The sequence below is a fragment of the Hemicordylus capensis genome, chromosome 4 (genome assembly GCF_027244095.1).
Source record: "Hemicordylus capensis ecotype Gifberg chromosome 4, rHemCap1.1.pri, whole genome shotgun sequence".
Classification (NCBI taxonomy): Eukaryota; Metazoa; Chordata; class Lepidosauria; order Squamata; family Cordylidae; genus Hemicordylus; species Hemicordylus capensis.
The window spans coordinates 48,968,115-48,980,184 of record NC_069660.1 but is presented as its reverse complement, the minus strand read 5'-3'; the positions used below and the strand labels follow the sequence as shown (position 1 = coordinate 48,980,184).

Here is a 12,070-nt window from a genome sequence, read left to right as displayed (position 1 = left end):
GGATGCTCTACTCCACCAACCCAGAACAAGTCAAACAAGCAGCAGTTCTGACTCGGGGTCATCCATCTTGGGAGGTCGACTCTCAGCCCACCTCATGGCACAGACCACAAAGGACAATTGGGTACTCAATTCCATAGAGTCAGGGTACAAAATAAAACTGGATGCCTTTCCCCCGAACCTGTTCCTACCAACCCCAGTTTCAAGTTCACCTATCAAGTAGGTCTTGATAGGTCTGGCCACCATCCAACACCTCAAGGACATAGGAGCCTTCGAACTGGTTCCCACCAACTACCAGGAGGAAGGCATCTATTCTATAGTCTTCACCATGCCAAAAAAAGATGTCACTCTAAGAGTAGTACTTGACCTAAAATTCTTGAACAAGTAGATAAGAAGGAAACGGTTCCGAATGGAATCCCTCCAATTGATAGCGGAGGTACTTCACCACAACGATTCACTTCAATCAGTCTCAAGGAGGCCTGCCTCTATATCCCTATCCACCCCAACAGCCACCACTTCCTCTGATTCAAGTATGCAGGGGTGGACTACCAATACACGGTCCTTCAGTTTGGCCTGGCATGAGCACTCAGAATCTTCACCAAGATATTGACACCTGTAGTGGCACATCTCTGGCTGTAGGGAGTTCATCTCTTCGCTGACATAGACGATATTCTCATCCAGTCTCCATCCTTCCAGCAAGCCCAAGTAGACCTACAAAGAACTTTAGTGGTTCTGCAACACAGCTTCCTCATAAATGAACCCAAACGCCACCTAGTACCAACTCAAAAACTTCTACACCTGGGAGTCACAAAGGACACCCAAGCAGACAAATTATTTCTCCCACATGACCATCTCAAGTCAGAGGGCTATAGGCCACCTACAGCCTCAAAAGCAGAATGCCTTTGAGGACCAGTTGCAGAGGAGTAACAGCGGGAGAGAGGGCATGCCCTCAACTCCTGCCTGTAGGCTTCCACTGGCATCTGGTGGGCCACTGTGTGAAACATGACGCTGGACTAGATGGGTCTTGGTCTGATCCAGCAGGGCTGTTCTTATGTTCTTATAAGTCTCTGAGGGAGACAGTCTTAGGCGCCCTGACGTACAAAAAGATTCTGCTGCTGTCTTTGGCTTGCCTCATTCTGTACCTTGGGCCAGGTTTCACCTCCACCCATTATAATCATTCTTGCTCCCACATCAACTATTGCCCACAAGGCCAACAAGTGGGTGCAGCTTCCGCTCTCAGTCCAACAATCCCTCACGTGGTGGACGTAGACCAACAACTTATCAAAAGGCAAGCAGTTCCTGGACACACACACACACACCTAGTAACTACAGATCCTAGTAGCTACAGATGCGAGTGATCGGGGATGGGGAGTTCACTTTCAGTCTCAGTCGGCCCAGGGCACTTGGTCTCAGGAAGAAATAAGATACAGCATAAATTGGCGAGAGCTAAAAGCCATAAGGCTAGCACTTTAAGCATTCAAACCTCTATTGATGCACCAGCATGGCTTGGTGAAAACAGACAATACAACAGCCAAGGCTTATGTGAACAAACAAGGGGAAACCAGGTCTTGCAGGCAGAAGCAACCCTACTTCTATGATGGTCAGAAAACAACCTGTGCTCCATTACAGTGCACCATGTCCAAGGAGATCTGAATGTGATAGCGGATTGGCTCAGCAGAATGGAGTTGCTACCCGGGGAGTGGGTAGACTTGTTTGCAACACCTGTCAACACGAAAACCATGAGGTTTTTCTCCATATTTCCATGCAAACAAGTGGAGGAGGCCGACGCCCTATCAAGCCCCTGGCCCCAGGGTCTCCTGTATGCGTTTCCACTATTTCTGCTCCTCCCATGAGTTCTCAGGAAGATCTGCATCTACAAAGCTCAGGTGATCCTAGTCGCCTCATTCTGGCAAAGGAGGCCTTGGTTTGTGGAATTGCACAATCTGTCAGTGACAGAACCATAGATGTTCCCTGTCTCCGAGGATCTTCTGTCTCAAGGTCCCATGATGCACGACAACTCAGTCTGGTTAACTCTAGCCAGATGGCCACTGAACGGGGCCTGTTAAAACAACATGTTTACTCCAACACAGTCTTTAGTACCTTGGTGGCGTCCCATAGAGAATCAACTAACCGGATTTATCAATACACATGGAGGGCATTCCTTCATTGATCCGCTTGGCACTCAGTTCCTCGAGGGGATGCCAATATGAACCACTTACTACAATTTCTACAAGATGGTTTGGACAGGGGATTAAGAGCCAATATCCTGAAATGACAAGCAGCATCACTGGTGAGTCTCATTTCGGTCACATCAACAAAGTCTATGAGAACCCACCCTCATTTACAGCGTTTCCTCAAGGGGGCAACTTTGATATCTCCACTTAGGGTACATTGTTTCCCCTCTTGGAACCTCCACACAGTCCTTCGGGCTCTTCATTCCCCTCCATTTGAACCTATACGTTCTATCTCACTTAGGACATTATCATTTAAACTGGCTTTCCTGATAGCGGTTTCATCGGCTAGGAGGGTGTCTAAATTACGAGCGCTGTCTGCTAATAAGAACCTTTGTGTGTTCTCGAAGGACTCTGTTCACTTGATTCCAGACCCCTTCTTCCACCCAAAGGTTTCTTCAGCCTTTCATCAATCCCAGGATGTCATACTAAGCTCTTTTTGTCCTAAACCAGTCCACCCGACTGAATGTGCGTGGCATAAACTAGATGTTTGTCGGTGTCTTAAGATCTGCATCAAGCGAACAAAAGATTTCCGCTCCACTGAAACTCTATCCGTTTCATTTTTACCTACTTCCATGGGTCAGATGGTCACAGCAAAAGCCATTGCTCAGTGGATAAGGGCATGCATAGCCATGGCCTATGAAGCACTGCATCTCTGACCGGCAACAAGCATCCTCGCCTATTCCACTAGGTCAGTGGTGACTTCAGCAGCATTTTCAACCAATGCTCCCATACACAAAATCTGCAGAGCAGCTACATGGAAATCGCCATCTCCATTCATGAAGCACTACAAACTGGATGTGTATGCCTCTGCTCAAGCAGCATTCAGCAGACGGGTGCTTCAGCAGGTCCTTTCCGTGCAGTAGGCCAGGGCATTCCTTCCCTTTTGGGTGGCGGGGGGGAGACAAGGCTCTGGTATGTCCCAGTGGTGAGATATCCTTGGACCCAGCATTGGAGAACGGAACATTGGTCACTTACTGTGAGGGCTCCTTTTGGATGATGGATCCGAGACATCTCGACCCACCCTTTGCACCCTGGCCTACTCTGTGGGGAACGAACTCCTGTTTTTATCCTGGTTCCCCCACCACCACTACCATTCTACACCGTTTTCACATTTAATTTTTCTCTTTATCCCACCTATGCTAAGAAAATTGTCTTCTCCTTTTGCTCTTGGTCTAAAAGAACTGGGCAGAGTAACCCTTCCCAGGCTCTAAAAGGCTCTATACTAATTTGCATAGTCTGGCCTTTGGAGTACATGGGAAGGATAACCCAGTGGTGAGATGTCCTTGGACCCAGCATCCAGAAGGAGCCCTCACGGTAAGTGACCAACGCTCAGATCTCACATTCTTCCTGTGACATCAGTGAAGGCTGCTAAAGCTGTGCGGTGGAGTTAGCAAGATAAAGTTATGAATCAGAATTTTTCATTACAAATCCCTGCAGTTGGACAGTGGGAAGGAGAGTGAACTTTTTTCCTAGGAGAGCTGAATGGCTAGATGGAACAGTCATTTGGGTTGTTTTTGTCTACATGTTCCCTTGTGACTCAGCTCAAGCATGCTTCCCTGTACTAGTGAATTCTTTGTGCAAGAATTCTTCCACTTCAGAGGGATAATTTCAAGAACTGGACAATCCATGCTGTATGGGCAGAATGACTCCAGCAGAGTCCAGCAATGAGAACTTAGAGTCCTTCTCTGTTTATGCAAATTTCTATGTCATTGTCTCCATGTCAATGGTTTTAATGTGTTTTGGATTTGAAAAACCCAGATTTGTCAGCAAATCTGCTCCTGGGTATAAAGACCAAATTGGCTAAATGTAATGCCTGCTAACCTACTTTGAGCTCCTCCCAGTGTCTTTTGAAATCCAAAGTGGGCATTGTTATCATAGTGCCTCCCAAACTCTATGCTGTGCCCTGGAGAGCAGAAAGCCAATGCTGTAATTCAATTAGCAAATTCTATGACTTTGCCCTGGCCAGAGTAGATGTACTATTATGGCTCTGTACCGTGTGTGTGTGTGTGTGTGTGTGTGTGTGTGTGTGTGTGTGTGTGTTGCACGGCTGCTTTGTTCTACTGCCGTCTGAGGTGTTGTCTCTTAATTTTCATTTCAACCCTAGGCCAGCTTTGTTGCTTCTGGAAACAGAACTGACATTTCGTTAGATGATCCCAACTTCTGGCAGAAATGGGCAAAAATAGCAGAACTGGATACAGACACAAAGAATGAAAAGGTATTATGTTGATGTGTATCCTGGAAACATGAACACTGTGCATGTTCAAATGTTCATACCTACACAACTGTTTGCAGCAAACTCCTTTAACTTGTGTGAGAGTTAAGGGTTGTTTTCAGGTTTGGTTCCGCTGTTGGTGTACTCTGCAGTTTAGGAGCTGGATGCAAGATGGGAGGATCTCTTTTGCAGAGATCCAGGAACTTGGCATCCCTCTCCTGTACCTGTTTCTTCGAAGAATTTCTGACACTAGCCCTATTCACACATTATGTTCAAACCACATGCAATCTGATTACAGCGTACATAATACAGATCTGCATGTGCGTGCAGTTATTCAGGTGTTATGTCAAACACATATACAGTAGTACACGTCCTCTCTGAACTCTGCATTAGGAGGGGCCTGTATGCAGGATTATTTTAAAAAGGAAACATGTACATGTGTACAGGCACGTGTGCACATACAACATAATTTCTGAATAGGGCTACTATGGATTCTTGTTCCAGTTCTTGAACTCAGGGCAATGCAATGTGATTAGCACACCACCCCCAACTTTGAGATGATGCTAACATCTTCTAATAACTTTATTAAACTGGTAGCTTAGATTGGCACTTGTGGCTATGGGGGAAGGAGCAGCTGTTTTTTAATTGATTTAAGCTGTGTCTGTGTTCAGTGTTGAGGGAGCTATTGCAAATTAAGCCTTGTTTTCTTTGCAGACTGTTTCTAGCTTCAATCTGACTTTTAAAAAAAGATATGTATTTATGGTACTTATTTCTTCCTCTCTGATTGGGATTTCCTCTCAACAAAGGAACTGATTAGGTCCACACTTGCTTAGCTTCAGCAGTTCTCCAACATCAGGTGCTTCCAAATGATTCACTGGGCCCAGCTTTGGTCTTCCTTAATATAGAAATATGATGAATATTTATATACCGCTTTTCAACAAAAGTTCCCAAAGCGGTACACATACATACATACATACAATAAAATAAAAAACGTGCCAGCCGGTAGCTACCGGCAATGTCCATGGTGTTAAAATTTTCGCTGTTTTTTTAAATGCATAAATTTGCATCTTTCTTTCTTCTCTCTCCTCCCCAAATGTGTATCAACATTTTGGATATATGTAGAAGTTTAGACTGGGATGGATGTACCTGCCATGTTTAATTGTAATTTAATTGTAAACATAGGTACTAGTATGTAAATCCCATTGGTTTTATATCCAAGTAAACATGCTTAGGATTCTGTCCTAAAACAGTGTTCTGCAGTACATTGTGGCTGCAGTCTTCCAGTATGGAAGACAAGTTTAACAAAAGAAACACACACACACACACACACGGTGCACTTGCATAAAACTGTAAAATATAGTATGTATAGTAACACTCTCATTTAAATATTCATAACAGCAAAGAGAACTTTTAAATCAAGTGAATATTGCTACTTTAAAAAAATACATAGCAAAACAAAGCATAGTTTTATGGCCATGATGGGCAACCTGCATCAAGGTTAAGGACTCATCTGGGCTTCTGCGCAACTTGAAAGGCAGCCCCAACAGTGCAATGGGCTGCTGTTGAATGACTTAAAACAACCTCCAAAGCAATGGAAGGAGCATTGCGCTGTTGCCCGGAATGAGTTTTCAGTCATTCCACAGCAACCCCTGTAGGTCCCTAATATCTTTGGAGGACTGCCTGTCATGTTGGTCACTGATGCAAGGGAATTTCCACATTCTGAATGAATCTGGTATAGTTTTTATATCACTTGATAGTTCAGTATTTGTTTCCATTTGAAGCCAGTCCCTAAATTGAGCACCAGATGCAATTTATCCTCTGTTCCCACACTTAGCAATTTAGATACTCTGTGCTGTGAAATCCAATCGATTGGCATTGTGGAAATGTAAGATCCAAGCATATAATGATGTCTTTTTCTTTTTAAAAAACTGATCTACTATCACTTTTTTGCTGATTTCTTGTACCTGCTTTTTCAGAGTAAAAAATCAGCACAAGCCAATGCGAACAGCAGGGACCAGAGGGAAACCTCATTATATCATCAGCGAGGTTATATTTCATCTCAGTGTTGTTGCATTTATAGCACACATTTGCCACTCTGAGATGAAAATAACGCTGCTTTCAAGTTTTATTTAAAATGTAGAAACATCTCTGATGAATATACTACTATTAATAAAGTAATGACATGTATTTGTAATGAACTAGTGGTGAACATTCATTCTTTGGGCCTTTAACCTGAAGGCAACAGCTGTGGCTTTTCCATAGGAGTAGGGAATGAAAAGAACCAATCCTTTTGTACTAGACTGGAGAGAGATGCAGTCAACGATTAAGGCTTTGAATTTTGGAAGTCCAGTAGCCTTACATTGTCCTCCTCTAATATTAGCGATGAGTTGTAGCAACTACAGTTATTCCCAGCTTTGAAGTTTGTACTCTGCTGGAGGCAAAACTGCCAGGTCCCTTAGAGTATGCCATCTCTCTTCTTGTGTCGTTCCATGCTTGTTTATGAGTCAGTTGCTGGCATTTGAGGCAAAGGAGCCCTCTCCCTTTTTCAAGACTAAAATATGAGATTCTTTTAGTCATTGGCAGTGAGTGTCCAGGGCATTGGCAAGCTTTAGCCACCATAGCCAATCCTTCTAGCTAGGAACATTGGAAACAAAGAATTGGGTTGCTGCATATTTTGAGAGAGAGGGAGGGGAGCAGAACTGTTTATCTACCTGGAAGAAAAAGCAAACATATGCGACGTCCTCCTCCCGAGCCCAGCCACTGTGCCTGCTGGCTCGCTCTGCTCCAGCTGGTTTGCTCTGCTCCAGCTTCCTCTGGCAGAAGCAGTCAGCTATGGTGTCTGCCTCAGCATATACCCTAGAGGGGTCCTGCCTTCTAAAACCAACTTGCAGCAACAGCAGCCACAGCAGAAGAGGGCTTAGATAGCAGCGGAGGAAAGATTGCTAGGCAACGGCTCACAAAGAATTTTCTTCGTGTTTTCCTGCTGTAACTGTGAGGTTCACATATACAAATATAAATGTGGGTGGAGAGAATTGAAAATCGGTGTGACAAACAAACAAGAAGGTGGGAGTACAGTTTCCATTTTATGTATAATCAGTTCCTGTGTGTAGATTTATCAACTCATGGACTTTCCAGATGTGAAATTAGACATTTTTTAAAAGGAGGCATATTAGTAATATACTAGCTGAACCCGCACAGAGCTTCTGTGCGGTAGTTTTCTTACTTTTTGGAGTTGTGTTGTGTGAATTTGGCTGGTTGTTCAGTGTTTCTTTATTTTCCCATGTGTCTTCGTCGTCTTTTTGCAGTTCTTTCTGAGCATCAGTGCACTTTGTTTTGGGATTCTTTGGGGGAGGTTGGTGTTTCAAGTATTTGCTTAGGTTTTTTTTCTTGTCCCTGCTGTTTTGTGGGGGTTTTTTTCTCCCCCTCTTAGCAGGGTCAGGTAGTAGCTAGATATTATTTGTTTTTGTGGGGAGTGTGGCTACTGTAGACCCTGTAATTTTCATTTTTTAATTATTTTTAATTTTGGCGGTGGTGGTAAGACTGGCTACCCTTGTCCCTCACAGTCCAGTGTTTTGGTTTCCATCCACCTCGCCTCTTGCCCCATTGTTGTCCTTAAAAGCCCACCCCCCGTTTGTCTTTTTTTTTGTCTCGCCTTCCATCCCCCCACCTTCTGCCCCAGTGTCTCGCCTTCCATCCCCCCACCTATTGCCCCAGTGTCTCGCCTTCCATCCCCCCACCTATTGCCCCAGTGTCTCGCCTTCCATCCCCCCACCTATTGCCCCAGTGTCTCGCCTTCCATCCCCCAACTTCTGCCCCAGTGTCTCGCCTGCCATCTCACTCACCTCTTGCCCCATTTTCTTGCCTTCTATCACCCCGCCGTGTGCTCCAGTGTCTCGCCTGCCATCCCCCCGCCGTGTGCTCCAGTGTCTCGCCTGCCTCCCCCCGCCTTCTGCCCCAGTGTCTCGCCTGCCTCCCCCCGCCTTCTGCCCCAGTGTCTCGCCTGCCACCCCCCCGCCTTCTGCCCCAGTGTCTCGCCTGCCACCCCCCCGCCTTCTGCCCCAGTGTCTCGCCTGCCACCCCCCCGCCTTCTGCCCCAGTGTCTCGCCTGCCATCCCCCCGCCTTCTGTCCCAGTGTCTCGCCTGCCTTCGCCTACATTTTTGGGGCCGGCAACCGACCCCCACCGCCCCAGTCTCTGGCCCAGCCGCCGCCTCCTTGCCTTGCCTCCACGCTGGGCCGGATCCGCCTCCTCTCTCCCCCGTCCCAGTCTCCGGCCCGGCTGAGTGCCGCCGCCGCGGCCAGACCCGCCACTGCCTGGCATCTGGGCCTGCCGCCGCCTCCTCGCCTCAGCGGCCGGGCCGGACCCGCCACCTGGCCCACGACTTCCGCCATGCTGGGCCCGCTCTCTTTGGGGCCGGCTACCTCTCTCCCCCCCACTCCGCCCAGTCTCCGGCGGGGCCGAGTGCCGCCACTGCGGCTGCCGCCTGTCGGACCTGCCAAGAGCCACTTGCCAGTCTTTGCAGCTGGCCACCTCTACCCCCACGCCCACCCCCTGCCGCAGTATCTGGGCCCGCTGCCGCTGCCGCCTCCTTGCCTGTCAGCCGGTCCTCCTCCTCCTCGCCTTGCCTCCTTGCCCCTCACACTACCCGTCGCCACCAGGCGGGCCTGCCAGCGGCCATGGCTCGCAGCGGCCAATTCTCCTCCTGGGTGTGCCAGCCAACCAGGTGCCACCCCAGCCCAGCCAATCAGCTGGGCTGCCAGGACGCATTTTCCCTGGGCACACCTAGGAGAATTATATATATAGATACTCCATAGATTTATAGTTTCAGGGTCTGATTTTCAATCTGTTGATTCTGGGAGAAGGTTTTGAGCCCCTTTTCCATAACGCATGCTTCTGTGGATGTAAATTGTAGGTAGATTAATATCATATACTCAAGTTTAACTAGACTGTCGAATTGCCTCAATAAATAATGTTTGAAAATTGATACAATACATATTCCAAAGTTAGGCCAATCCTGACTGCCTATAGCCTATTAATGATTTAAAAATAGCTGAACACAGTCATTCATATATCTGTCTATCTATCTATCTACAAAATGAGCATTCACATATGATCAAAATATATTTAATTCTCCTAAACATACCCATCGCTAATCCCATGTGTGGCAGCTCTCACAAGAGTTCGCAAGCAAGTTGGTGATTAGCCAGCCACCAAGGGAGGAGAAGTGATGGCCCGGGGGCAGGGGTAAGAGAAGTGGCAGCCCAGTGAATGGCCGGCCGCCGGGGGGAGGAGAGAAGCAACAGCCCGGCAACCAGCTGGCCACCGGGGGGGAGGAGAGAAGTGGTGGCCTGGTGAATGGTCGGCCACTGGGGGAAGACCAGGAGCACAGATGCTCTGTGCCAGGTCAGCTAGTTTATTGTATTTTTGTAAACCTCACAGAGACTTGCGTTTTGGGCAGTATATAAATATGTTACATAAAATAAATAATTGTGAAAACTAAGACATACGTGAACATTAAGTAAAATTTGAATGCTTTATTCAGTTACTACTAATTTTTTATATATTGCTTTTCAACTTAAAAGTTCTCAAAGTGGTTTACCTAGAAAAATAACAAAAACAAGAAGATGGTTTCCTGACTCCCACAGTCCAAAAAGAAACACAAAGTAGACACCAGCAATAGCTAGTGTAGAAATATTGTGCTGGGGCTATATAAGGGCTCTACATATTCTAAATAGCCAGTAAAACTAGTTATGAAGGTAGAAGGCAAGCAGGAGAGGGGGTACTTCCCAGTGTATTGTACAGAGTATTGCATATATGAGTCAAGGGTGCATGCTCAATGCAAAGGGCTCCTGGTTCTCGGGGAACATGTTTGTTCCCTCAGAGCCAAGGTGGCTGACCTGGAGAAGCTCAGGGAGGCAGAGGGGTATGTGGGTGAGACCCTCAAGGATGTTATAGAGGCATCCCACTCTCAGGCTGATAACTCCTCTGCTCCCTTAGAAAGAACCCCATTCCTTGGGTGATGGGCCCATATCCTTTCACACAGAGGATACTCTTCCAGGGGTTGGGGTCTCCTAGTAGTGGGTGATTCAGTTGTTAGGGGCATAGAGAGATGGATTTGTAACCCGTATGTAGACCGCATGGTGACTTGCCTGCCTGGTGCAAAGGTTGCGGACATTACGGAGCGTCTACATAGGCGGTTAGGAAGTACTGGGAAGGAGTCAGCTGTTGTGCACGTCAGCACCAACGATGTTGAGAAATGCAGTCCGGAGGTCCTGGAAGCCAAATTTAGGCTTCTAGGTAGCATATTGGAGTCCAGGACCCCCAGAGTAGCATACTCTAAAGTGCTACCTGTTCCACGTGCAGGGTCAGTGGGATAGGCGGATCTGAGGGGTCTCCATGTGTGGATTAGATAGTGGTGCCAGGAGGAGGGGTTTAGATTTCCTAGGCACTGGGATACATTTTGGGGCAAGGGAACCTGTACAAAAGGGACAGGCTCCACTTGAACCAAGATGGAACCAGACTCCTGTGCTTAAAATCAAAAAAGTTGCAGAGGTACAGCTGACAGGAACTGGGTTGTATCTCGTTCAGCAAGCAAAATCCCCTAAGGTGCAAACATTTGGAATAAACCAGAAGCAGAGCAAACAGACAGCTGGTCAAAAAGGTCAAATGATGGAAAGGGAGATAGCGCACACCATCACCAGCTAAGAGACTCAGTGTATAGATGTTTATGCAATGCCAGAAGCCTCTGAACCAAGATGGGCAAGCTGGAGTGCTTGGTTGCTAATGGAAACATAGATATAGTAGGCATAACAGAAACCTGGAGGAATGTTGAGAACCAGTGGGACACTGTTATTCCTGGATATAAACTCTACAGAAAAGGGCAGGAATAGGTAGATTGGGAGTGGAGTAGCACTAGAATCCAACAAGCTGGAAAGCCTAGGAAGACCAGAGTCCTCCACAGAATCATTATGAGTGACAATATGAGGACTGAAAGGAAATGTGTTACTAGGGATGTGCTATCGCCCTCTGGATTAAAATGCTGAGAGTGACCTGGTGTTGCACAAGCAAATCAGAGAGGTGTCAAAGAGAGAAAGAGCTATAATAATGGGGGACTGCAATTACCCTCACATACTGGGGAAATTTACGTGTGTGTATTGACAGAGAGGCCACATTTCTATACATGCTAAATGACTGTACCTTAGAATAGTTGGTCACAAAACCAACCAGAGAGAAGGCGACCTTGGACTTAATCCTGAATGGTGCCCAGTACCTGGTGCGAAATGTCAGAGTTGTAGAACCATTGGGGAATAGTGACCATAATGTGATCCATTTCAGCTTATATGCGAATGAAGCACTGCCAAGGAAGACCAACACAGATGTGTTGGACTTCAGAAGAGGAAACTTCTCAAAAAATGAGGAGACTGGAAAAAAGGAAGTTGAAAGGGAAACTCAGGAGGGTCAAATCACTATAGAAAGCATGAAACCTATTCAAAATCACAGTAATAAAAGCTCATTTGGAATGTATACCAAGAAAGAGGAAAGGTACCACCAAGTTCAGGAGGACGCCAGTGTGGCTAACAAGTAGAGTCAGGAAAGCTATAAAAGGGAAGAAGACATCGTTCCTCAGA

General features: G+C 46.6%; 1 protein-coding gene across 8 annotated transcripts in view; it reads left to right on the top strand.

Annotated features, from left to right (window-relative positions):
- The window catches only part of CHD6 (chromodomain helicase DNA binding protein 6), a 206,247-nt gene that overhangs the window by 140,143 nt on the left and 54,034 nt on the right, over positions 1-12,070 (top strand). For all 8 annotated transcript variants that reach the window (XM_053245232.1, XM_053245235.1, XM_053245230.1 and 5 more), the window contains one exon: positions 4,336-4,446. In XM_053245232.1, the coding sequence (XP_053101207.1) occupies positions 4,336-4,446 (111 nt within the window). The remainder of the gene's footprint in view (positions 1-4,335; positions 4,447-12,070) is intronic.